This window comes from Poecilia mexicana, unplaced genomic scaffold (genome assembly GCF_051168715.1).
Source record: "Poecilia mexicana isolate PSO_F unplaced genomic scaffold, ASM5116871v1 scaffold_22, whole genome shotgun sequence".
Classification (NCBI taxonomy): domain Eukaryota; kingdom Metazoa; phylum Chordata; class Actinopteri; order Cyprinodontiformes; family Poeciliidae; genus Poecilia; species Poecilia mexicana.
This window is the reverse complement of record NW_028263391.1, coordinates 3130174-3157797: the sequence shown is the minus strand read 5'-3', so window position 1 is coordinate 3157797 and position 27624 is coordinate 3130174. Positions and strand designations below refer to the sequence as shown.

At 39.0% G+C, this 27624-nt stretch overlaps 1 protein-coding gene across 6 annotated transcripts in view; it reads right to left on the bottom strand.

Annotated features, from left to right (window-relative positions):
• larp1b (La ribonucleoprotein 1B) overlaps positions 1 to 27299 on the bottom strand; it is a 38066-nt gene extending 10767 nt beyond the window's left edge. Inside the window, exons 1-13 of one of the 6 annotated variants that reach the window (XM_014992620.2) lie at positions 26482 to 26997; positions 21460 to 21521; positions 19824 to 19880; positions 18706 to 18934; positions 16081 to 16254; positions 13826 to 13951; positions 12711 to 12879; positions 6664 to 6808; positions 6381 to 6558; positions 4758 to 4933; positions 4000 to 4074; positions 3010 to 3372; positions 54 to 168 (exon numbers count right to left, since the gene is read on the bottom strand). In XM_014992620.2, the coding sequence (XP_014848106.2) occupies positions 54 to 168; positions 3010 to 3372; positions 4000 to 4074; positions 4758 to 4933; positions 6381 to 6558; positions 6664 to 6808; positions 12711 to 12879; positions 13826 to 13951; positions 16081 to 16254; positions 18706 to 18934; positions 19824 to 19880; positions 21460 to 21521; positions 26482 to 26860 (2248 nt within the window). In that variant the 5' untranslated portion in view covers positions 26861 to 26997. Of the gene's footprint in view, positions 1 to 53; positions 169 to 3009; positions 3373 to 3999; positions 4075 to 4757; positions 4934 to 6380; positions 6559 to 6663; positions 6809 to 12710; positions 12880 to 13825; positions 13952 to 16080; positions 16255 to 18705; positions 18935 to 19823; positions 19881 to 21459; positions 21522 to 26481 lie in introns of all 6 variants that reach the window. The other 5 variants (XM_014992624.2, XM_088002311.1, XM_088002313.1 and 2 more) reach the window with 5 other exon arrangements.
• Positions 27300 to 27624: the final 325 nt, after the last annotated feature.

Here is a 27624-nt window from a genome sequence, read left to right as displayed (position 1 = left end):
CATGATAATAGATTAGTACAACAATGGTCTACAGTGCACCTCCACAAACTCACCTGTCATGGGAGGAGGGGGGACTTCTTGGTTCGGGTCAACGGGAACTTTGGGAGTGAGGGTGTCAAACTCGTCTTTACTGATGACGTTTAACTTCTTGAAGTTCTCCACATCCTGCTGGAGAGGACAAATCGAGTTCAACTGGCACCTTTAAATGCACAATGGCTGACTCCTCTATGAGGATGCAAAATATGCCAAAAATACTGCATTAAATGTTGGCTAATTATTTAGGTAGCATGCATTCAGGATGCATAAAGTTGGTATAGGGGCGGTATTGTGTTATTCAGGCACATAGCGCCATTTTATACCGTAATCAAGAAACTGTTACTTTCAGTTGTTAAAAAATTATATATATATATATATATATATATATATATATATATATATATATATATATATATATATATATATAAATTTGACTTTGTAATTTAATGCCTTGAAATTAGGTCTCTGTCTCTTTAAGAAACTGTAGCTGTAAGGAGGAGCTGCGTCCTTGAGGGTTGAGCTAGGTCCACCAAGCCGTTTTGCAAAGCTGAATGGTTGCCATGGAGATTAAAGGATTTCTCAAACATAAATGAAAAGATCAAGGCAACACTCCAGATTTGTTTTTGATGAGGGAGTAACATTATAACATGATGTCAAGCTTAAGAGTCGACTTTACATAACACTACCCTTTGAAAATTAGAGTAAAAAAATAGATTGTAAGGGTAAGAAGGTAGATTTCTTAGGAAAACTACAGCAACTCTAGTTTAGTTTACTCCTGCCTTTAGTTGTAATTGAGCTCTCAGTTTGGGCTGACAACAGGACAACATGCGGGTCCAAACAGCTGATAATACCAGCGGCTGCAGCCATGTGGGCCAGTGTGACACACAACAGATGTGGCGTGGACTATGACCTTTACACGCCTGCATCAGATGTACGATAATGGGGAAAAAAAAAAAAAACTGCAGCTGACCTTGGTGTGTGTGTGTGTGTGTTCAGGTGGAAGATTTCCCACTTTATTGACAACCTTTGAGCTCAAAACGAGCTGACGTTGCTAAAAAAAAAAACCAAAAAAAGAAAACAAAAGACCCCAACAAACATGAGGACAATTTCAAACCTACTTTAGAAGACATGTCGTATTTATAGGAACATGACACGTTTTATTTACTGCGATTTATAATTACAAAGGTGAGCGTTTTGTTTCTTGTGGTTAATATCTGCAGAACAAATAAAAATAATGGGTCCAACATACAATTAACTAAAACTTTAAGTGATGAAACAGTACAAAGTCTGATCAGAAAAAGGCAGGGGAGATGTTTTCTGATTATCCATCTGGGCAATCTTGCAAATACAATCTGAGCCAGCAGGTCAGACCTACAAGAAAATAGTGTATCTGTAGCTTTAAGAACTTACTGTCAAATGTTTTGAACTTGCAACTGCTTTTTAAAAATTTTGATAGCAGTTCCAGATCATTTTATGCATCTATTTATTATTTTACACTGGTCAAAATTATGTCTAAAGTTTTGAAGCTGACTGCAGTAACTGCTGCCTATCACAGATCAGCCAATGGCTCTCGCTCTTATTTCCCTTCTACTTATCTCTTCCTCAGCACTTCCCCTCCACATACAACTCATCATCCTTCTCGAAGAGCTGCAGAAGATCTGCGTAGTATTTTCAGTTAAATACATAGCTGGAGGTGGGAGGAAAGAATACAGCTGATTCATTTCAGCAGGGTAATGACTGGATGTTATTCTGGCTGCACAAGAGCAAAGCAGTGGAACTCATCCAATCAGGTTTTCCACCTTTAAAAAATGAATTGTTTTATTCAAATGCTTGAAATCAGAAGGTTTTATGGTGATAACATAGTTTAAGTAATAATTTTTCAAGTAATTATAGTTTTTCAATAGATAAGACTTTACTATGACTGTTGTGAACGACTGCCTGCTGGTTTTATCCCATAAATTCACTGCTCCTGCACATAAATTACATTGCATCATGCTGTGTAACGTAGACCTAATGATCTTAAGTGCGCGCTTTCTGCAGATGCAGCAGCTTTTCTAAAAGCAGGTCACTCGGCTCTGGAAGCAGCTGTCTGATACGTGAAAGGCTTGTGCAGAAGGAAAGGTTATTTTAGTCCCTCTGCACACATCATGAAGCAACCGCACTGCCAAAGAAAAACTTTATAGTATGTCACCGTACTCAGGGTGGCAGAGAAACTGGGTTCTGCTTACACCTGGATGATCCCATAAAGAATGTTATTACTTACTTCTACAAAGTTGCTACATTGTGAGTATTACTGAATTTAACTTACTGGAAAGAGAGGGAAAATGGATGTTTAAGATGCTGTGTGATACACTCAGCTTGTATGACTTTACCAATAACTATCAATAACAGGCAAAAAATTGACTGTACCTAAAAGCCTCATACAGGATTCCAAATCTAAGTACAACTATCAATACATTTATTTGCACAATTTTCAGCTCTCAAAAACAATTCTTAGGAGTTATATATTTTTAAGTTACAAATGAAATTATTTTCTATAGCATTTCAGTTTCTGGTACCTGCGAGAAAGCAAGACTTTCTGCTGATAATCTGGCTCAGACTTTATTAAGGGTTTACAGTGGCAGGGGCCCAGGGTGACAATTTTTGGGGCGTCAGATTTTGGTAGAAAGAGAAAAACAAAACAAAAAAAACAATAAAATCATGCAATTGGAAATGATTAAGCTTGTTTTAATTTATCATGCCATTAATTGATTCATTGCGAAGGCCCTAGTGCTAATCAGACTAGAGGGAGGTGTAAGTGGAAGATGATGACTGGATCAAACATAGCGATGTTGTTTTTGCCTCCAAGTGTACATGTCCAACTTGACTATCTCTACATTTATGTTACAATGCATTTTCTGCATATGAGAAGTATTTAAAGAAAACCAAAAAACTTACGAGTTAAATAAAGCGGTTAGGCTACCGCTGTCTCACCTTGCTGCACTCGATCTGCTCCTCTCCCTTCCACAGGTCCTGTTCGTAGTAGTACAGCCCGTCATTGATGGCCTTGGCCAGATCGGCTGTGATCTTGGCCCGGGACTCGTGGTTTCCCGTGCGATCGCCGCCGGGGTGTTTGCGGAGGTACGGCGGGGTCTGGGTGACAATGAGAATCTTGTTGACGTCTTGGTCGTCCAGCTCGTAGTCCGAGTCGTCTTCGTCCGACCAGTCGGTGAATTTGTTCTTCCTGGGCGCCATCTGCTCCATCTCCTCGTCGAACATGAAGTCCAGCTCCTCCTGGTCCGGTTCGGCCTGGGGAGGCGGCTGGCTGCTCTGAGCAGGGGGGGCCTTGGGTTCCCCCTGGAGGGCGGGAGGAGGTTTGAGGAAACATCCAGTTAAGACCAAAATCTGAGTAGAGTATCCTGCCAAAGTATCCATGCCGTGAGCCAGACTTTAGAAAGGGTTTTTTGGGGAAGGGAGAGGGGGGCAACATGGAGTTACTAGCCAAGGAACTTAATAAACCATCATCGGTTCATATCCAATTATGTATAAAACTACAGATTAATGTACTTAGCAATAAGTACATTATTGCTTAGTAATAATGTGGATAAGGCACCAAAATGATTTCCAGCCCAGGGGCCCAAATCCTTGTAGATCCGGCCCTGTTCATACTCTTCAACTTTACATTTTGTCTAGTTCCAGCCATAAACTACTGGGATTTTCCAAACTTTTCCACAAATAAAATCTGAAAAATGTAGCATGCTTTTGCTTTTTCTAACCTGATACAGAAAAGATCAAAAACTGTATGAATACTTTTCAAGCTTTCTCTAGTTTTTGATCTAAAAATTACATTCAGGCAAAAATAAATGAAGCCGTGGAATGAATGAATGTTTGAGTGAATGAAAACAAGACATGCAATGAATGAGATGTTAAAGGAAGGAGGACAAACTGGGATGAGTGAAAGTCTGGAGGAAGAAGGAACTCAACTGCAGAGGAGAGGAGGTCGGGTTCGGGCTCTAAGGGAGGAGATGGGCCAGCAGCACACACATCATCGCTGTCATGCTGCCGGCCCAAAACAAAAAAGAATAAAAAGGAGAATGCAAGTGATCACAGGAGAGAGAGATAGGAAAACATGGAAAAACAAGATGAGAGGCGGAAAAAGGAAGAGTGATGAATATAAGACAGATGGATGTTAGTTTTGGTCAAGTACTGAAAAATCTCATTATTTGGACCTATTCATCCACCAAAACCCAGAAACTGAGACATTGGCCCATCGTGATAAATTTAGAAAGATTATAAACTGTCCCATAAATTATTGATAAAAATATTGTTGTTTTGAGACCTTGTCAAGTATTATACTGATAATGGCATACACATGCAGCTTCGCTCTACCAAAGAACAATTAAACTTACATTTTTGAACACTCCACCCTGGAACTGAAAGATATTTTAAATATAAAAAAATAAAATAAATAAATAAATAAATTGGAAATAAAACTATTCATAATTGAAACCATAAATAGTATGGATTATTAAATCTCTAAACAAATGTCCCTTTAAAAAATATCAATCAGAATGGAAATGATCAGGCTCATTCTAAGTCATCATGCGATTAATTGATATATTTTTCTCTCACTTAGGTTAAAAAAATAAAATACTATTGACCAGAAAAAGATTAGTCTCCATTTTCTTCTGCCTCTGTTGGTTATTGACCTACAGCTGGATTTTGTCCCTGCCGTCACTTGCCTTTGATTTTCCGGAGGTCTGACGGTGGCGTTTCTCCACCTGGATCCAGGCGTCCGGGTCGGGCTTGGGCTCGGACGCAGGGCCGTCTTTGGAGTTGTCTGCGGCCAGGAGAGAGTCCTGATTGGACGAGCTGGGTTCAGCCGGGCCAATCAGAAGCTCCTTCACAGGCAACGTAGCTGAAAGTCACACAACAATCGGCTTTATGACATCCACTTATACACTGAAAAACACTGGAAATGGTTTTAGTTCAAAACGTGAGACATGTTAAAACTAAATTATGGATCAAAATAAAAAAAAAAAAAAAAACAGAACTTATCAACTCTCCCCTAACAAAATCTTGAAATCCAGAGAGATGACAACAGAAATAAATATTTACTGCTTTACAAATTCTAATGACATGAGGACCAGATGAGTTAATTTTGGGGTCTGTTTTTGATGAACAGCTCAAGAAATGTATTTAAATGTGCTTTATATGTGTGAAGAGCTTCTTTAATAATCTGAAGAGTGTCTGTTTTGTTCTTTAAATAACGTTTCATTTGAGGAAAGCTCATATGTGGTTGCTGTAAAAAGTTCCCAGCTTCAATTAATCCACATTTTCTGCTCCAGTGGATATTCAGGGCAGCAGCATATGGCAGAGGAAGTCAGAATAAACTGAGGTGTGTGTTTTACTGCTTCAAGAGAATTGTGTGTAAAACTAAAGAGAAGCAAATATTCATTTTGGAATTGTTGTGTTTGATTACAGAACTTAAGAGATTTGGGGGGAAAAACAGATTTGTCCACAGAACCTTCAGATGGGACACTTTGCCGGTCAGAAACTAACTCATTACAGAATGTATAAAAACATAGCAGGCGATGCTAACATCAACACTCTTCAATGTGGAAGTTGTTACTGTAGGAAAAAAATCTTAGTTTTCAGTCAGATGTTCGACAAACGAGTAAGATGAAGCACAAAAGCCATTTCTATAACATGAAACAGTCAGCAGTTCATTCAGTCTGATGTTAGCAGATTATAAAACGTTGTTTTCTTTTAGTCCAATTCTGTCCATCATGGGATATGTTAAATGAAAAAAAAAATCTCTTTTTTTAATGAACTGATTTTCTCATATTGTGTGACATCGCCTCTGGTTCTATCAGAAATACTGAGTACGGCTGGAACGATCTGAATAATTGTGATGAATCGATTATGAAAATCATCAGTTTAATAGCTGATCAATCCTAATCCTCAAAAAAATTACATTTACTGAATAAACAAATTCAGAGCAGTAATTAAGATGAATCTGCACAGAGCATATGTACATTTTGCATTTAAAATAAAAACACATTTGTAAGTAAATATGTTTTACCCAAAACTCCTCAAGTTGCATAGTTTTAGTTTTACCTGGTTCAAACTAACAAAAGGAATGCTGATGTTGCATTTTAGGCAATAACAGCTCAGTAACTTGGGGTCTTTTTTCTGAATCTGTTTTATCTTAATATGTGGTTTTTGTCAAGGTAGCTCAGTTTTAACAAATGGCTAAAATTAGTGTTAGAAGTTCATACTTTTGCCAACTTTCTTTAGCAAAATTTCAGACGGGTGCATATCCAAACAATCACTTGGACGTAAAAAGGTAACTGAATACTGACCAGCACCGACGGTGTTCAGGTTCTGTCGAGGAACAAACTCGGGGCAGTTGATGAGTTGGGAGAAGTCGGTGCGGGGCGAACCCACGACAGGCGGGGTGGGGATGGGCCAGCGCTCCGGCTCCGTTTTACAGCGTATCCTCTCATCCACCAGCTCCACTTCAGTGCTGCTTTTTAGAGCCTGCAGGGAGGAGCGGGGGGAAAGACGTGGAGGTTTCAGATCAGACAAAATCCAGGTGTTGAAGCGATTTCTGAAATATCTTGTGTTTGACCTGTGGCGCATTACCTCCATGATGAGGCTGACGTCAGTCGTAAGAGCCTGCACTCGGTGGAAGCTTGCAATGAGTGAAATGGGGAGGAAGCCCTGTGCATCCATTTTTCTCCTCAGGAAGAAATCCCTCTCCAGGTTGTGGCTGCTGAAGTAGTATTCACTGCAGGAGGAAGCATGTCAGCGTTAACCGCCATTCGTTTTGACATTTTCCTTTGAGTAGACCATCTCAAATGGATCTTCTTCAGGCCCAACTCTTTGTTCCAAATAATGAGAGTTTAAACTGTTGAAATGTGTTGTGATGTTTCAAAATGCCAACGTCCAAACAGAAATCACAGATTGTTTTACTTTTTAAATGAAAGTTAATTACAGAGATTGCATTAAGTTCAATGGTTTGAGTATTACCATTTCTTATTACCAAAAATAAGTTGATTTTACAGTGCCTTGCAAAATTATTCACTTCTTAAAGTTGTTTGAACTTTATTAAAATAGAAAAACATTCATGTAAAGTATCTTTGAGTGTTTACAAGAGCAGTGCACAAATAAAATGTATAATAATTATTATTATATCACCCACCCCTGTTGGTTAATCTGGATTTTATTTAGGTGTACCAGAGTAAAGGGAGCTAAATACAAATGCATGACACACTTTTCAGATTAATATTGTAAAAAACTATCCTTTACTTCCAATTTAAGAACTAGTGCGCATTATATCTTAATATTGATATAAATGTGGGTTAATGTTCTTTTAAAGTCTGAATATGAAAGTCTTGCGTCAGAAGAAGAAAAAAAATAGTTTCTAATTTGTAACAGTTTCATTGAAGTGTTTTATTTTAGAGATTAACAAAGAACTGGTTAAAGATCTCTAATTACATGAGATGACATAAGATTCAAAAGACAAGAAGAAACATTTCTAGGACTTTAAAATGATTTTTGCAGTGATGAACATTGTGACTTCAGCACCAAATGCAGACCTCTGTCTCGCTGTCTCTTGATCGTCACACCACTTCATGTCACCATGGCACACCCTCTGACACAAATATTTGTGTGGAGCTCAGCCTCAGGCAGTAAGTAAGCATGAAGAAAAACGGCTGAACTGCAGGGAGATGAGGAGAGTGGACAGGAACGTCCCCTCTCACTATTGTCACCCCCTCCCTTCTTCCCTCATTCCCTGGCTTTCTCTCCCTCCTCCTCCTTATCCTTACAGTTCAACTCTCAGGCCTGCATGTAATTCCTTGCCTGTCCCTTTAGAAGCACTCTGTCTATTTTTAGGAGCTCGGCTCACCCTCAACCTCCACTGGCCAGAGTCTGGTCTTTAAAGAGGCCAGGGCTGTCAAGTAGACACAAGGAGCACACTGCCCCCTGCAGGACAAACTCAAATAAGAGCAGATTATCTCATTCTAAGAGGCATTTCAGAGTTATTCAGTTTCAGTTCTGCAGAGCCTGGCCTCAGATGTAAGGACTGCAAGTTGAACTCTTGCAAGTTTGAAGGTATGTTCAATGTAATATAAAGTCATATGCAATAAATTATTATACATGTTCCGGTGAAGCTCGTTTGTCAGATTTAAAGCACCTTTTGAAAATGAACTTTCAACATAATTTCTGTATTAAAAATGTTTTATTGGTCTGATGTAATATTCTATTAAATGTTGTGCTTTCACAACATTTAATAACAAAATTTTCAACAAAATCATAATGAACAAAAATGAAGGTTATAATAATCTATGTTCTGTGTTTCATTTGAATTCAGAACTGCATTACTGAAATAAATAAACCCCTCAGTAATATTCTAATTTATCTAATATGACACAAAAGATCAGGTTATGACACCTTACAACCACAACCTTTGCAGTTTTTTTATGTTCTAAAGCAGTGTTTTTCAACCTTTATTGAGCCAAGGTACACTGTTTTAATTGAAAAAATCTCGAGGCACACCACCAACCAAAAATATAAACCAAGATACTCTGTAGCCGCCTATACTACATATATAGTCATTCTTATCAAAGTGTCTTGAATAGGAATCAAATAAACACAAAAATGTATTTTTATCACATTTTACATTTCGTATTTCAAATTGCACGTAACATGTCCACTTCAAAAATACACCTGAACACCTGAACAGTGCCACAACACTGTGGTCTTAAATTTAAAGAAGTTGTAGAAAAGTTCAAAGTGTTTTACAAACTATTTCACAAGCATTCTTTTATCCGGAATACAGAAAATAATTCTTATTCTGAATTATTTTCGGGAAATATTCGGGAAAGATTTCATTGTTACAATATGAAGAGTTGCATGTACAAAATGTCAATATCTATATATTTTACCCATCTAGTGTGAAGCCTGTGTATATTTGGATAAAACAGCTGATTTCCTGACAGAAATTGAAGAAAGACAAAGCTCTTCCTCAGCAGCTCTCAGTCTCTCTCTGGTTTCAGGTTTTATAGTATCCAGCAGTGTTGTGTTCAAGACCACCTAACCCGAGACCAAGACAAGACCAAGACCAGAGTGTATCGAGACCGAGACAAGACCAAGACTTTTAGGGTCCGAGACCAAGTCAAGACCAAGACCGATGAAAGTCGAGCCCGAGTCAAGACCAAGACCAGCGGTCCACGCTACATGATACAATAAAATGTAAAATATGATCGAAATTGCTTCTCAAAATAATCTGAAAGATCCATATTCCCATAAAAAACACCTAGATATTAAATACTTAATACATTTTACCAATATTAAATATTCCATTTCTGTGCTAAAATGTGTGATGGTCTCGTGCCATCCCTAAAAACATAACACCCTGGGCATTTGCCCATATTGCTCATGTAAGAAACCACCACTGTCTGCACCATTAAACATAGCAATTGAGGCAATGCCCTGACGGTAAATAACGCTCAACTACCAACACTGACCAAGGAGCAACAAGCAAGAATTAACCAAACAGAAGGCGCTCATCGTGACTGTTTTCACTCTCTATCCCAGTACATGAAGCCAGGTAGTCTGACACCATGGCAGACATTACAGCTGCCACTTTGAACAAAAACAATCAAAGAGTGCATGCCCTTTCTTTCTTGTGTTTTAGTTATTTGTTAATTTAAATATCAACGTACATAATTAAATAAAATTATGATGCAGTGCACACAGAGCATTACAAGAACAAAGAACAGGTGTTCTGTCAGGTCAGATCGTCATACGCTTAGCACAAACTCACGGTGTTCTGTCAGATCAGCATACGTTGTCAGATAGTCGTACGTTTAGCTCAGACATGCATACGCTGTCATTACCATATGATTTTATTTAATCAGCAACATAGAATCATGACGTAGATCATTATTAACAGTTATTAACAGTTGTATGGCATCCAACTGCAGCCAGACCTGCTTTAAATACACTTTGAAACCATGACAACGCATGTATATCTATCTAGTTATCATATTATGTCATATTATAAACAATTTAATGACTTATTTTCGTCATAACTTGTTGCGTATGCTGAACTGACAACTCCACTGACGGTCGAACTTCTTAAGGCGCATGTGTTGGCATGGTACTCACTGCATGTATGCTAGCAACATAGAATCATGACGTAGATCGTCATACACTTTGATATTAACAGTTGTATGGCGTCCTGACTTAGTGGTTAAGTGAGTTTTACACGGGCGTGTGTTGTAGCTGACTCCAGCTGCAGCCAGACCTGCTTTAAATACACTTTGAAACCATGACAACACATGTATATCTATATAGTTATCATTGAAAACAATTTAATGACTTATTTTCGTCATAACTTGTTGCATGTGGTGAACTGACAACTCCTCTGACGGTCGGACTTCTTAATGCGCATGCGCAGGCATGGTACTCACTGCATGTATGCTATTCTGACAGCGTATGGCTATCTGATAGAACAACGGCTCTCAGTGAGTGACACTCCAGTCCTATCTATAAGTAAAGTGCCGTGGAGAAGAATCGACTGTTTCTGAATGTCACATCACTATATTGCAGACTTTTGGACATAGCGTTGTCCCATATATGCGACAAGACAGTCAACATCTCCGCACAATAACTCAGACAGTGAGTGACTTTTTTTCATTACAATGCTTATGTGTCTCTGCAGCTAGCTTTGCTAACATCACGTTAACGGAGCTTACCTTCTTTGAGCTACTTTTCTAAGTGACGAAAATAGTTAGACGTTGTCCCCATCGTCTCTGAAAGCGAAGCGCTGCTGAGTTAGCTCTGGCCATCGGATTTCTTACTATTTATGCAGCGCTATTATATTACTGACGATTAGACAAACATTTTCTGCCGCTGAGAGAAAACCACTCCGCATGTCCTGGAGCGCCGCGTGCGAGTGAAAGGTGGGTAGGGGGAGGAGGGAGGAGGGAGTAGCGCCGCGCGCGAGTGAAAGGTGGGGAGGGGAGCAGGAGGGAGGAGTAACAGAAACAGGTAGTTGCTTGGATTTTAATCGGTGCATTTTGCATCTGCTGAAAACAAAGATGTTAACAAATAAAGTGGACAGTATGCTGCACGTTTAGTGATATTTTCACAGTTGCGGTCTCGACTGGTCTTGAAATAAAATGCCGAGTCCTCAGCGCCTGAGACCGAGACAAGACCGAGACCAAATGCGGTCGAGTCCGAGACGAGACCGAGACCATCAGAAAACGGTCTTAAGACCGGACTCGAGACCAAGACCGATCTCGAGTACCACAACACTGGTATCCAGGCTTGAGAAGATCACTTCACACAGACATGTGGGAAATGGACCCATGTTCTTTCCAACTACTGCTGAGTTTCACTCTTTTCCATCACTGTCGTTAGTCTTGCTAGATACGATGCACTCATCGCTACCTGTAACATTCATGCATCACTAATTTTCTTGTTTTAATGTAAAATGCTCTGTACCTACTGCCATCTAGTGGTAAGAAAATTACATGATTAGGCCGCTAGCCACTACTTACTAACCATGGTTTCGTTCACACTGAGCTTAAGTGCAGCGGCTTTATTTCCCTCCTGTAGTGCCAGATCGATACTCCTCAACTTAAAAGCTGCATATGAGTTTGAAAACATTTCTCGGTCGTGCCTGCTGCTAGCATGTTGTTGTTCTAAAGGAAAATTAACGCGTTCTTCTTTGATCTACAATTTTGACTTCTAATGATTCACTTCCTGCTATAGAGCCCCCTGGTGGTCGAAGAAAAATACACAGAAAAGCCGCACTGGGCTACAATCTGCATGGTTCAAAGTTTAGGAAAAAAGTAGCAGATTATAGTCCGGAAAATACGGTAGGTGAAATTGGATAATTTCCAAGGCACACCTGACGATCGCTCACGGCACACTAGTGTGCCGCGGAACAGTGGTTGAAAAACACTGGTCTAAAGCAACATAAAGGACGTAAATGAAAGAAAATGTTTTGGATTATTTTCCCTTTTTAATTAAACTGAAACATTTGCTGTGGGTTTGTACATATAAATTGCTGAAGCTCCTTTTGTTGCAACTCCAGCTGCAAGTCCTTTGGTGCCTACAAGTTCTACCAAGCACTGCTGATCATTGTTGATCTAAAACAGCTCAAACTCAGTCAGATAAGAACTTCTTTGAACCTCCGATTTTAAGTCTTGGCACCATTTCACAATTGACTTTAGGTCTGGACTTGAACTAGGACATTTTAACACATGGATATGTGCTAGTCTAAACCAGACTTGGTCTTAAGGACCCACTGTCCTCCATGTTTTAGCTGTCTCCCTTACTGCCACACTTTCTTGGCTTTCTTCCGCACAAAGTGTTGACAACTTTTGTTCTCATGTGACCAGACGACCTTCCACATCCACATGTTTGCGGTGTTCCCTCCATGGTTTTCTTAGAGCTTTCTATTAATAATGCCTTTCTTTTTTCCCCCACTCTTCCATAAAGGTCATCTTTGTCCAGCATATGACTAATACTTGTCCTCTCAAAGGATTCTGCTGCATATCTGAAAGATTGATGTCGGTGCCTTTTCCTTCTACTTTACAATAATGCTTAACTTTGTGTTATTCATTATTGTGCGTCCTAAATTTTCAGGTCTCAGAAAGCTGTAAAACACTTACATTTGCCGCTTGATGTATTCTTTGAGAAGCTTTTCATCCACTGTATACATTTGGACCTTGCTGCCATCGTCGTAGTAGTAAACCATGTTAGTACCGAACTCTGTGGGCACCTGAACGGAGCCGTCAGATGAGCGAGCGTCTCTATAGTTCAGAGAGTATTCGTACCGACCTGAGGAAGCAAGGAAAGTACAAATAAGCCACTCAGAACCATGTTCACAAAGGAAGACAAGATGCTTGAAAAGAGAAACTTAATGATTAACTTAATGATTTCCTACATTTCAGACTGAAAATAATGAGGTCAACTAAACCAGGATTTTTAGGTATGAAGGAGAGGTGCACCGATAAATCAGCCAGTTAGTAGGCCTGACACAATTAGCAATAAATCAATTAATCACATGATAAATTAAAACGAGCTCAATAATTTCCGTTTGTAGAATTTTTTGTTTTTCTCTCTTTCTACCCAGAAGTGGATATTTAAAATGTTTTCCAGTTCCAGTGGGTTTTTTTTAAGGTTTTGTTGGCTCTAGTGGCCTTTATTTGAAAGTAGTTTGACAGGAAAAAGGGTTATGAGAGAGGGGGAAGACATGTGGCAAATGTCACCAGGCTGGGAATTGAACCTGCAACCACTGGCATGAGGACTAAGGCCTCAATACATGGGTTATGCTTTGCCCCTGCGCCACCACAGCACCCCATTCCAGTTCCAGTGCTAAATTTTCATTAGTATTTAAAGTTTATTGATCTTTGAGAGTGTTTTCTTGTATTATTATGCCTTTACCATTACATTATTTGATAATGGTCTCAAAATCACAATATTATCATTTGTCGCAATAAGTTCTGGGACAATTTATCATCCAGAAAAATTTGTTATCATGACAGGCCTGGTGGACGAGGAATCAGCCTCAATTTCCTTATTTTTGGGAGATCGGAAATCTTGATTTACGTCTGAACTTGCGCTGTTAACAACAGTCGCAACACTATCGTCAACTTATCAACTTTTCAGACAGAAAAAAAGAGAAAAAAATCGGCAGGGTCATAGATAGATCAGCTTTTTAAAGATCGGTGATCGGCCAGAAAACTGTAATCGGTGCATAAATAGCATGAAGAGTAATGCCCACCTCGTCCACGACCTCTGCCACGCCCACGACCTTTCCCCCTGCCTCGTATTCCTCCGCGACCAGTCCCGCCGTCGCTCCGAATGCTGCCGGTGTCGTCTCCGTGGTCCCGCGGCTCGGCTCTCCAACCTGGTTCAGAGGAAGCACATTCTCCTGACTTCGTTTCATACAAGCTCCTCGGCCAACTGAATAAACTTCATAGATCAACACAGAGATAAAAACGTAGGGCTGCACAATATTAGGACATCTTGAAATGGCAGCGATATCAATTGGCATAAATCCACATTCTGCCTCATTCATTGCTTCCAACACAGCAACACCAGCATCTGCTGGAGACATTGGCCATATTAATATAGTAGTGCTGTGATATATTGTGCAGCCCTAATAAAAAGTCAGAAATAAACATCTTGTGAAAGTCTTCATACTCCTACAATTATTGCAACCAGAAATGTCTGTATTTGACTGGGATTTTATGAGACAGACCGACACAAACTGGAATGTAAATGTGAAACGTTTAAAGGATTCATGTAATTAGGACCATTCATACATAAACAGGGCAAAAATGATGCACGGTTTTCTAAAGTCTTTACGAATAACGTGAAAGGTGCAATGTGCATTTGTAGCTGCTGGGCTTTGAGGATTCAGTGGGGATGGAAAGTATTCAGACCGCTTTAAACTTTTCACTCTTTGTTTCATTGTAGCCATTTACTAAAATAAAAAAAGTTCATATTATTTCTCATGAATGTACACTCAGCATCCCATCTTGACGGACCCCCCCACCCGAAATGTAAAACCTTTATTAAAAAAGAAAAACTGAAATATCAGACATTTAAAGCAGTCTGAATACTTTCCATACCCACTTTATGTCTCTATGGCAACGTTCACACAGCAGGTCTTGATGATTAATTCAGATTTTTGGTTGAAGTCAGATTTTTTTGCCTGGTTGTCAATGATTCTAATTAAATGTGACCACAATCAGACTTCCATGTCGACTCCAAAGTGACGTTCATGCGCAGAAGAAGAACATAGAGGTCACACAGCAGCAATAATGAATGCCGCTGTCAGTGGATCAGTTTTAAAGTTTATTCGGTTGCAGGTGCTAACAGTATCGTCACAACTTGGAGTCTTAAGGGGTGAAAAGTTTGGAATTGGGCCATTCAGACTGCCGTGAAGAGAACGGATACGGACAAAAAAATTTAATAAAAATCGGCTTTGGATCGTGAACGTAGCCTAACAGCTTTGGACATCTATAGACTGAAACTTTTGCCCGTTCTTCTGTAGTTCAAGGTCTGCCAGATTAGATGGAGAGAGTCTACAAACATCAGTTTTGAAATCCTGTCAAGATTCACCGAAGGATTTAGCTCTGGACTTTGACTGGGCCACTGTGAAGATGGTATGTTCAGTGTGTGGTGTTTTTCCACCACACAGAATTTTGTAAAATGGGCCAGAAAGTCCAAAAACCATCTGATCAGATCGCCTTCTTCCAGATGTTAGATCTGTTCCTTACAAGCTTAAAATGGATTAAATCTTCATGTTTATTTGCATAAGTTTAGTTTGTTATATTTATTTTGTAGCCGTTATGTTTTTATTTACTTTGGGATTTTTGGGGGTCATTTGTTGTTGAAATATGTCGTGTTGGAAAAAGGAAAATACAAAATAAAATTGCTTCAAGAAATAAACAGTTAAATAAAGCTGCATTTGTAGAGTGCAGGACTATTGCTTCTGATACTTGTCGATGATTTAGTTATGCTGTACTTTGTCTTGGTCTGACACATAAAGCCCTAATTAAACACTGCAATCTGTCGCCTTAACATAATAAAATGTGAGAAAAAAAAAACGTGCCTTGTGAATACTTTCACAAGGCACTGCTAAGCTACTGAAGCTAGTCAAAGATGTATCCTCTCATGATAAGATCTTTTGTTCACAACCAATTGCCTATTTAATTTAAAACTTGCACAAAAAAAATATCATCCTACAAATCTTTCAACTCTCAAAAATAACATTTTTACTTTATTGAATGAAAAAACAAAAACACATGCAAAGATGAAATAAGTTGGAGGTCATGCTTTCATTCAGCCATGCGTTATGGAAAAGAGATCGGTGTAAAAACAAGCAGCGGATGGGGAGAAAGGGGGTGAGTAAACATACGGCTGTGTCAGGGGGTAAAGAGCAGAAAGCTGCACAGTCAAGAAGCAAACAGAGGCAGGGTGAAAAGGGGGGGAAAAAAAAGAAAAAGAAATGAGTTCCTGGCCACTTACTCCGGCTGTCATAATGCGCCCTGTTATCATGAACCCTTTGATTGGGCGACGTGGGGTTGGACGAGTCGCTGATGGGCGAAGTGTCCGACTGGGCTGGGAACCCGCCAGATGTCTTGTCGGCATCATCCCGGGAGACTTCCTCCAGCGGCAGAGAAACCCACTTACGTTTGTTACCTAGCCGTGATTGCATACCGGAAACAAGAGCTTCAAGAGTTTTGGCCGAACGGGATGGAAAGAAAAATACGCAGCTTGGAGAAAAACAAATAAATAAAACTTTCTACTGAGTTCTAAGACAAAGCACGAGATGTCCACACTTTCTGTAGAGAAAGGGTGGAATATAAACATTCATGAAATTAGCGAAATTAAGGCTGCAGTGTGTAACTTTTTAACTTTTATTTAAAAAAACAAATCAGTTTTTTTTTTTCATATTTGTTAAAACTGTCACTATGTTGTGACAGTTTAACATAAGACGGATAATCTGTGCCAAAAAAGAAAGAAAATCTATTTCCTCCCTGACCTACTATTGCCGTCTGAAGAAATGCACCTCTCCCAGTCAAAAACAACCAATCAGAGCCTGGACGATGGTCTTGGTGCTGTGAATCAACCTAGCGTATGCTACTAAATATTTCAAACGTGGAAAAACAACTCACTGTTCCAGGAAAATTGTTGTGGAGAAGTAGCTGTAGCATAGCAGCGCGTACAAAAGGAGAAGGCAGAGGAGCTAAATTTTTTTCACAGATTAGCCGTCTTATATAATAATGTCATGACATAATGATAATTTGAACAAATATGTAAAGAAAAAAACATGTATATTATAAAAGTTACATACTGCAGATTTTATGGGTCATGGGAACAAATCTTCCCTAACACATGTATTTAAAAAACACTCCATGAAAAAATGTTTGTTCCTCCACAGAGAAATATTAATCTACATGACATCACTTTGAGCCCCGCAACAGCAGCGCAGTCTCACAGAGAATGATATCCTGATATATTTAATGAGTCTTAGGTTACAGTAGTATGATACAAAGCAAAGACAGCAGCAGGAGTCACAGATCCTCCACTGCATGAGGAGAACGCTGCCCGTCTCTAAGCCACGCCCCTTTGGTTCAACATTACGCTGTGAAAGCACACTGGGTTTTCTAGACAGATCAGCTTGCATAATATGAAAGGGACAAAGTTATTCATAAAGGGGGATTTGGTTGTGTGTTTATTGCAGTACTATTAGGGGTAAAGCAATTAATTGTGATGAATCAATTAATTAAATAATCGTAGACCAACTTAGTTATCAATTAATTTCAGCAAAAACAGCCTATTTGCTAAAAGAACAACACACTCAGAAGTAATTAACCCAAAGAAATGTACAAAAATACGCACATTTTGAATTTAATATTAAAAAAGCACAAACTTTTGTCTGTAAATATCTTTTACTAAATCAAGTTTTAGCTTCGCTTTATTCAAATTGTGGAAAAGAAACAAATCTATTAAGCTAATTTTGCTATCCAATTATTACATGTCAGGAGTATTTCTTTAGCTGCAACTTTTCCTACAAACAATCAAACATTCACAAAAGAAATGCTGTTATTGAATTTTAGACAACGAATGAAACGAGTCATTTCTTTTCATCTTTTTATGCATTTCTAATATTGTATAAAAGCACAAGTGGCTAAATGAAAAATCCGCAGTATGTGCTAATTTTTTATCCGATTTATTGGTTAATAACTCAATAACTCAAAATGACTGGAGAGTTCATCAAATGCAAAATAAATGTAAATACTCTCAATTGAGATTTTTTTTATTTAGATAGAAAAAAAAAAGAGTTCAGCCAAAAAGCTCTGAAACTTTTTGTAAAAAAAACAATAAAATGTCTTTGCTCCAAAAGTTGGCAGCTCAGAAAATGTTCAGGTTTTTTCCTAGAAATTTTCTTAGATTAATTTCAAAGTTTCTGAGTATTTTTGGCAGAAATGTACTCCTTTTTCTCTCTTTGTCTACAATGATGATAATATGCCGTTGTAGAAAACTGACTATTTGGACACCAGAAACAGCTTCCAAGGTTTCTTTAAATTAACTACATAATTTTGAAAACGTAATGTTTAATAGTAAAGGATCCTTAAGTGACTTCCTAACTGTATAGAGAATCACTAATTTAATACACTTCCATCAACATAGACCATGTTATGTTCTCATTTTAGACACGTTAAAGTATGTGGCATTGCAGTCAAAAGGCGAGCGCCTTTAATTAATTCTTCTTTGATGTCTAAAGATGAGAGACGAGTAAAAAGAAATCCAAAAGGTATGATTATTAAAGCAGAGCATGCACCAATCTGCACCAATCAGTAATTACAAACGGAGATCATTACGGTTATTAACATGCCTTTTTATACAGGAAAAACCCCCACGGTCAGAAATAAAACCAAACATGCATCTTTAAATCTTAAAGGCTCTTGACAGCATCTACAACATAATAAAGCTTTTCCTCAGTTGGGAAACAGAATGTCAATCTAAACAAATTCATATGTTTAATGTAAAACTTATACATTTACAGCCGTCAGCAGCCTTATTTAGCTCAATGTTTCTGCAGCATAAGCATGCATCACAAAGATGAAGAAAGAAAGAAAGACTCACCCTCACCTCCTCTCTTCTTCAGGTTGGAGCTCTTTGAGTCCTGTCCTGGTTTTGGTTCTCCTTCTTTAGACGGTTCCTCCATTGGATCCACATGAGCCTCCTGGTTCTCCTTGCTCTCGCCTCCATCATGGCTGCTCTCTGATTTCCTGTCTGGTCGCTCTCTTCTCTTGTCCCTTTCTCTGCGGGAGGAAGGCTTCTTCCCGTTGTTGCCAAGGACAGTTTGCTGCTGCTGAACAAGAGACACGTGCGTTTATTTACGCTTTCACATATTGTCTGTTCTCACTCCCTTTTGACACAATAATCAGACGAAAAATAAATACATTTCCAGAGAGAGGAGGTTCTCCTTCTCTACCAATAAATAGGGATAATAATCACTGTAGGATTAGCGCAAAGACGTAAGAAACAATTTAAAATGGAATCATTTAAAAACACTTTGGCGTTTCTATTTTCATCCTGCGAAAAGGCGAAAAAGAGCTAAACTTTCAGCAGGTAACAGGAAGGTTATTAGCGCAGTTATGTTTTATCCTTTTAAGCTCTCAAGCTCAGTCATGGAATATGCCAGCGTTTTAAATCTTTGGAAATCTTAGTTATTCTATGAATGCAACATAGATAGCTGTTCCCCCACACAGATGACATGACGTCACATTTGCCCCAATCTAAATATTTAATGACCAGTCATTTGAGGACATACAGAAAAAACAAACAATCTGAATGTTTTTTTTCTAATTTCTTATATTTCTTAGAGAGAAAGCAAAATTAGCTAATATTTTCATTGAATACTGACCATAAAGCTTGGATCTTTGACTCCTTACTGAAAACTCTTTGTAAATGTCAAATGAGGAACCCAATCACGATTCAAGAGGCCAAAAATCGTTAGCATCTGTCTCTGTACCTCAAAAACTAAAACAATAATCAAAGCTTAAACAAATTAAATATAAATTAATGCAAAACACTTCCTTTTCTTTAGTAATTGGACAAGAAGTAAAGTCTGGAACATCTCTGATTTTTTGTCTTTTAACACTTATCCAAACCTGGAGAAGCAACTAAACCAAATTCGCTACTTTTCAAGAATGTGTAGGAACCCTGAAAACACACTTTTACACACACATACGCCATACCTCTTTAGCGAGTTCTCCAGGTGTGGGCCAGTTTGTGATATCGCTGAAGTCACTGGACTGTGAAAACAAAAACAACATAATTTGAGTGTTCACATGTGGCGCCTGCAGCTGCCATTTATTCTAACATGTAACACGGCATGTTGGGACAGGTAGAACCCAGCCTGGAGGAAAAGGAGATCAGAGGTCTTTCTGCAGAGGAAACACAAACGACGACAAACAGACGGAGGCTCATCCAGTCACTGTGGGTCCTGTCAATTTGGGCAAGCTGATAGGAGATCAAGGTTAAACGAACACAGAGTGCAGCTGGACTTTACTGTATGTGGAAAGAGGAAAAAAAAAAATCCTTCAGTCTCATGGCATCTGAAAAGGCAGCTGGCGTTTACAGCGGATCTGGATAGAGAGGAAACGAAGATGAGGAAAAGATTTCCTCAAGGTTGCTGGGACTTTCAAACAATACTGATCCAGCTCAATATTCTAGGTCTAATCCAAAGCATTCGCAGAATGGAGATTTTAGTGATATCTGAGTTTGAAAGAATTCCAAATGCAGTGTATAACGGATTAATCAGTTATTAAAAATAATCGTCGACAAATTTGGTAATCTATTAATCGTTTCCCAGGGTATACAGCACTAAAACAAAGGGCATTTACTGAAAGGACAACTTACTCAGCAGTAATAATTAAGGCACTACAGGATACATACTACATTACAGTGTAGCAAGTTTAGTTGCTTACTACACTGTAATGAGTGATCATTACAGTGACACTAATGATCACTGTAGTGATCATTTAAGTGTAGTGTAATGATCACTACAAAGTGATCATTAGTGCTTTCAACTGGAAAACACAATTATACTTTTTAGCATGTTTAAATTCTAATTAATAAAACCGTCTGAATCAGTCATCCAACGAGGAATCGGCTGCTGACAGGATTCGCGAGGCGCGTTCCGGTAGAAAACAAAACATCCAGACCGCATACTAACCCTCTTCTATGTAGTAGTTGAAACTGAGGACTGAAGACTTAAAAATAACAAAATAAACATTTCACTGATTGACAACTAATGTGTGTTGCATTCCCTGTCAACAGTTTTCTTCAGCAAGCCAGAGTAACCATGCTTAAAGATTTTTAACATGCCTAAATAAACAAAAGATTAAATTAAAGATCCAACATTGACTCCATAATTACCCTAAAGGGTTAGTAAAATATATTCACAGTCAATTTGAGAACTACTTAATCTCTATATTTAGGTACTATGCTATGGTAATTATCCTTAAAGCTGTGTAGTGGAAAAACGGGTTGGAAAAGCAAACAAAACCAGAGGATAGCAGTTCGAACCGGTTAACATTTAGCAGCAGATGGTAATTTCTCACTCTCTGTGTGTTTTAACACCTGAAGTCAGAATTATGGGAATGCAGATGAGAACTTAGAAGAATCAAAATATTAATTTATTTGCAAGTTAAAACAGGTGTTCGTCAAATACTAAGGTAAAAAAAAAGAGGCATGATGTGATAATTACTGAACATTTCTGGAACAATATTCATCTAGAAAACATGGTCAAGTTTATCCTATGTGAAAATATTTGGACGTGTATTTGCAGAAAATGTGAAAACTTAAAAACAAAATTAAAAACAGTGTTACCTTGCTGGGTTTTCTCACTCTGGGCTTGCTGGCTCGGACCACTTTCAGAGCGTTTTGTTGGTCTGCGCACAGATGATGGATAATAGAAACAGACATTATTAAATGTGGCAGGCAGGAGCAAACTGAAGCAGACAGAAGCTACAGCTCCACGAGAAATGCAAGTAGAAATCGGTTGCTCAACACCGCGGTTAAAAAGTCAACTCATCCACTCTTGCACAGTCTTTCTGAGCCGTTTGGGGAGCATAGGGAAGAAGAAATAAGTACTTAACCCCACAGGGAGTGAAGGGGTGTAAGTTGGGGGTGATTAGAGTGCAGACAGCGGCGGCACGCCGTGCGGCTGCATCTCTGCAGGCTGGGAGTGGCTCCTATCGCTCAGCAGAGGATGGCTGGATTGATAAGACACACTGGGCACACACACACAGGCTTCCATGTGAATGGGTGTATGCCTAACTGGGTCTGGGCCTGTGTGTGTGTGTGTGTGTGTGTGTGTGTGTGTGTGTGTGTGTGTGTGTGTCCACCCACAGAGCTAGATGTACAGTAACCCTGTAAACTGATGCCTAGGCCAGAGAAGGCTGCTTCAAATTTAGCTCCCCCCCGGTTGCTCTCCGCTCCGCTCTGACACACATTCACAACTTTAGCTGAGGGGGTTCGAGACCACCGCTTTCACCAAGAGCCTGGTAGCAGCGGAAAGAACACACACATATGCAAAGGCAAATGTTAACTATGAGAATGAAAAGGATTGTTGAGCTCACTGATGAAGCAAACAGGAGAAAGTAGCCAATTCAAAGTTGAAATTCCAAGAAACTCGGCTTCAGATTTGATACATTTTTAGTTCAGGAGATAAAGAATCTAGATATTCACTTTCTCAGACTGGCTCTTTAAAGCTGCAATGTGTAACTTTGATGAAATAGTATGGTATTTGTTGAAACTGTCACTATGGCATAGCAGTATGGGACACAATGTGTGGGAAAAAAAAACAAAAACAAAACAAGCTCCTATGCATTCTCCCAGTGCTAACTAGGAACAACCAATCACATCCAGGAGGCGGGTCTTAGCGCTGTCAATCACCCCATCCATTCCCTTTGACAACTGCTACACTGTAACTTAGTGAATGCTATGGCTAGTTAGCATGGCCACTGATGACCACAGATAAACGGTAAGTTGTTTCTCCACCATTAGTACAATTAGCAGCGTGTTCAAAAGAATAATTGACAGCTCTAAACCCCTCCTCCAGGCTCTGATTGGTTGTTTTTGATTGGGAGCGGTACATTTCATCAGATGGCCAGAGCAGCTCAGGGAGGAGGTGGAGGAGATGGATCTTTTCACAGATTATCTGTCTCATATTACACTGCCACGGAGTGGTGACAGTGTAATATATAGTATATACATCAATATAAAAATATAAAATAATATATTATGAGATAATATAAAAAAACAACATGATTTTATTTATTTATTTATTTAATATAAAAGTTACATTCTGCAGCTTTAAGATACTCTTCCACCATGGTGTTTTCAGCAGGTGTACACAGTCCACTCCATTAACCCCATGCACATAAAAACCTCCAGATCCAGTCTTAGGAAAATCTTGGACACAAACAGAACCGTTGTTCAGAGACGCTTCTTTAACAGAATGCATCTGTTAATTACATGTTGAACTTTAATATAATAATCCCTCTTGTAGTCAGATGTGCGAATAGACTGCTTTATGTAGCACTTTTGCCATCTTGAATCCTCTCTGGGATCATTTAAACCGACCTGGTGAAGGCTACAGCACTCTAAGCAACACTGGTTAAAGGTCAAGTCCCTGCAAAATGTCTACTTTAAATTTTTGATCAATTTTTTTCTTGTTCTTGTGAGACTGTGAACATTTGCGTACCTGGTTTCAATAATGCTATAGCTTATTTATGTCCATCATTATGAACACACATCATGCAATAGTAATCATTCAAATACATGACAGGTTTAGCATACACCAATAAAAATTAATTACAGTTTATGCAAAATGTTAATAAATGTATAAAATATACAATAATAAACCATTCCAGTTAAAGGTACAGTGCTTTTAAAGAGCCTTTCAGCTTCTTTTAAAGAACTTAATTTTATTCAGCTCCAGGGAGGTAATGGTAGAGAGATCCACTCTTTCATTCAGAAATAATTCACTATTTTAGGAGGGTTGGGGGATTAGCATCAATTCAACTTCATCATACCTGGAAAAATATTATTGTCCCTCATTGTAGAATTAAAAGAACCTAGAGGAGAAATAAAAGCAGTCAAATGACTTTCTTTTATTTTTAAACTACTGCAGTAAAAAAATTTAATTGATATGAACAACATTACAAGTTGTGAAGAACTAACTAAAGCCTTCATCTATAAATAAATCCATGTAAAAAAATGACATTGACGTCTTTTACCTTTCAGAAGACGCATTAAGTCTGGAAACTCAATCTGTTTCTATTTTTAATATTAAATGTTCTCTTTATTTAGCAAACTCTGCATCCAGAAAGAATTCGGAGCTTCACTCGTTACACATTTTATGTTACATTATTCCTAACTTGATTACATTTCTATGTCAATACAATACAATTTTTTTATTTTTTATTTTACAAATTTATTAAACAGAAAATTGCTGTAGGATAAGTTATCCTAGTAATTATTTTGACAAACATTAACATTGCTGTTTTGAGACTGTTTTGATGTAATATATTGATAATGGCATAATAATAAGTTTGCCCTCTCAAAAGCTAATAAACTTCAATTTTGTAAAGAACATTTAGGGCTAGAACTGGAAGATTTTAAATATGAAAAAAAAGAAGCTGAAATAATAAAATAATAAATAAAATGGAAATAAAAATCATGTGCAACAGAAATCATAAATAAACAGGCTTTAAACACAATTACCTTTCAAAAAAAATATGAGGAAGGAACTTGTTGAGCTCATTTTACTGTATCCTGCGATTAACTGATTAATGTCTTATTGCGACAGGCTTAAAGAAACTAAAGGACTCATGTTTACTTGTGTATTCAAAGACTTTGCTATGAAGTTTTAACGTGAGCTCAGGTGGATCCTGTTTCTGCTGCTCTAAACGTCACAGTTAGCATGAACCAGCATGACTCAGAATCTCAGTCAGAACCTGAAGGTCCATCTATCTGAACTCCACTGTTCCTCTGTGGAGAGAGGAGAACCTTCCAGAAGGACCTAAAGCTCCACCTGTATAGTGAAGAGTCCACTCCTTAGAAAAGCAACATGGCGGCCCGTCTGGAGCCAGCTGGAAGGGCCCTGGAGGACTCAGACTGTCAGGAACAAGACTCTCTGGTCTGGCGAGACAAAAACTGGACTCTCTGGCATGAAGACCAGATTACCTGCTAGGAGGAAAATCAGGCATGGCTCATCCCCATGGGGAAGCACGGGAGTGGCAGCATCAAGCTGGGTGAAAGCAGTAGATTCAGAACCTCTCTGTGAACATCTTGGAGCGGCCGGGCCAGAGTCCAGGCTGGGGTTCGACTGTACATCTCAGGAGAGATCAGAAAATGGCTGACAGACGTCTGTGATGGAGCTGGGTTTGGCAAACAGGAAACTGACCAAGAAAAGCTCTGTCAGCTGGTCATGCCGTATGCTAAAGCTGCATTAAAATAATGAGAAAAAGGCTGGGAATACTTATGTACATGTGATTTCTCAGTTTGTTGTTAATATATTTGTAAAAACAAACTTTTGAAGTGATTGTAGGAGGGTTTTTAAAAAAAAAAAAAAGAAAAAAAAAGAATTTAGTCCATTTTTAAATGTGGAAAAAGTGACGCAACGAGAATATTTGCTGGATGCAAGTTAAACCCAGATTAGCTAGGATGAAAATAGAAGCTAATCTAAAAGATGCTGAGACCAAAGTCAATTTCTACTGTGCATATTCGATCAATATAAAGATTGATGTTTATTTAAGAGCCCCGTTTCATCTTATCATCTCAACAAGCTCCTTGTTCACAATTATTTTACAAAGTTTATTTTTGTTAAACATTATAAAAGTCAATTGTTTTACAACATTACCAAAAGCTACATTTTATCCAAAAGTCATTTTGTGGGAATTAAAGGTAAACAGTGTATGAGGTAATGTGGAAACCTGAATCTGTTTTACCAGCTGTTCAGGTATCTTGTTAACATATGTTTTAAGTGCAGCTGATTGTTTTAGATATTTTTGTGTGAAAAAGTGTAAAAAAAAACAACAACCCAACAACAAAAGGGAGATTCTCTCAAAGAATATCTATTAAAATGATCCAAACACAACAAAAAGTATTACTCAACCTTAAGTCCTAATTTGTCTTTCTACCTGTTCATCTATTTAAACCTAAATCATTTTCTCCGATTCCAGAAAATTAAAAGTATATATTCAATAAATGTTAATATTTTTTAACTATACACAGATATTCGACTTCCAGCAGATCCGTCTGTTAAAGCACCTTGTTCACATACGTGTTACTCTCACTAGTGACAGCGACCCGGTGGGAGGAACGGCAGGCTGCCAGGCCATTGGACATGCGAAACGTGCCTTTACAGCAGCAAAGGCTGCTAGCCTGCTGGCTTTAGCCTCAACCAGCGAGATGAGCTAGCTGCTCGAAGCTGAAGCGTCGATTTTAGCTCAAATCGAGCAGCTTTTGAGCTTCTACCTCCCCCCAAAAAACAACAAAATACTCCCATTACACTGCCACAGATATCCCTGTGGGGATCGGAGCAACATAACAGCTAGCTGGTGGGAGCTAAAAGAAGTAGCAGTTGTCAGCAATCAACACGTGGTGCTCATGAGCAACCCGAGCACGGGGGGGATGGGGCAAATATGTTGCTAACACTTAGCTAACATCCTAATTGTTTAATTACATTTGGCTAAAGCCACCGTGAGATGAGCTGACAGTTCATCTCGCGGTGGGTTTCTCAGGAGTGAAGCGTTTAGAAATGCCTCGACAACGTGACACATTTGCTGAGGACCGCATTATTCACTTTCCCCCCCTCGTCTATAAAACATGGGAGCAGCTCACCTGTCTCCTGGGAGCCGGAGTTGATGTTGCTGACCGGCACTCTGCCCGTGGTTCTTTTAGTCCACGGGTTGACTTTCGGCGGAGGGGCTTCTACAACTTTCTTCTTCACCGCCTCGACAGCCGAGTCAGCGTTACCGCTCTGTTCGTTTTCTTTATCGTTTTCTTTGCTTTTCTTATGCGTGTCCGCTTGGCTCTTGGTCGACTCTTGCTTGTTGTGGTCGTCCGCTTGGTGCTTCTCCGTGCCCCTCTGCCCCGGCTCCTCTTGTTCTTTGTGCAGGTGAGCTCCCTCCGACTTGTTTTGGTTTTTGTCCTGCACCCCGTTGGAGCTGCTCGCTGTCAAACCCGAGTCAACCTGGCTACACTCAACCTCGGTGGACATCCTGCTGGTTTCCTGACAGCGCACGGTGTCAAAGCCAGTGTGGAGTCGTGGTTCTTGTTTTCCTTGCAAAGAGAAAAGTCGTGAACAGCTCGGGGGGTGACCACATCCACTCGAGGCAAACAAAATTTGGGCTGGACCTCGCTAGCCCGCTAGCCAAGAAGCTGCTGCAGCTAACTGTTAGCTAGCCTGGGACCATGCAGAATCCAGCGAGCCCGAGTCAGAAGCTTTTTCCCGCGATATTTAACTGTTTCATATCATTTAACAGTTTCCTTCGAGTGTGTAGTTAGCTTCCATAAACGCGACAAGCCCTTGTTTGGTTCTTTGGGACTTTTAATAACTTTAGAGAGAGAAAAAGAAACCTACTACAGCGACCTCCTCTCTTAGTGTCTAATTTCACCTCCACGCTACCAGCAGCCAGCTCGTGCAGCAAACTCTCCTAAATTCTGTAAACACTGGCTCTGCTGCCCCCATCGGCCGTCACTGGGAACTACATACAAATATTTACAACTATTTTTGAACACATTATGGAATAACATTTACCGAGCTGTGTCTTTATCTCGTCTACTTATGGTCATGTATCAATTATACTAACGTGCATAGATTGAGTTAAAACTGCGACAAGTGAGTATTTAAAATAAACTATTTAATATATTTGGCGTAAAAGTAGGCAATTGCATATTCACTATTAGGAACTATAACGAATTAAAATTCCTTTTAGGAAAAATTGGACGTCAAACTAATTTCTTCAGTTTTATTTCTTTTCC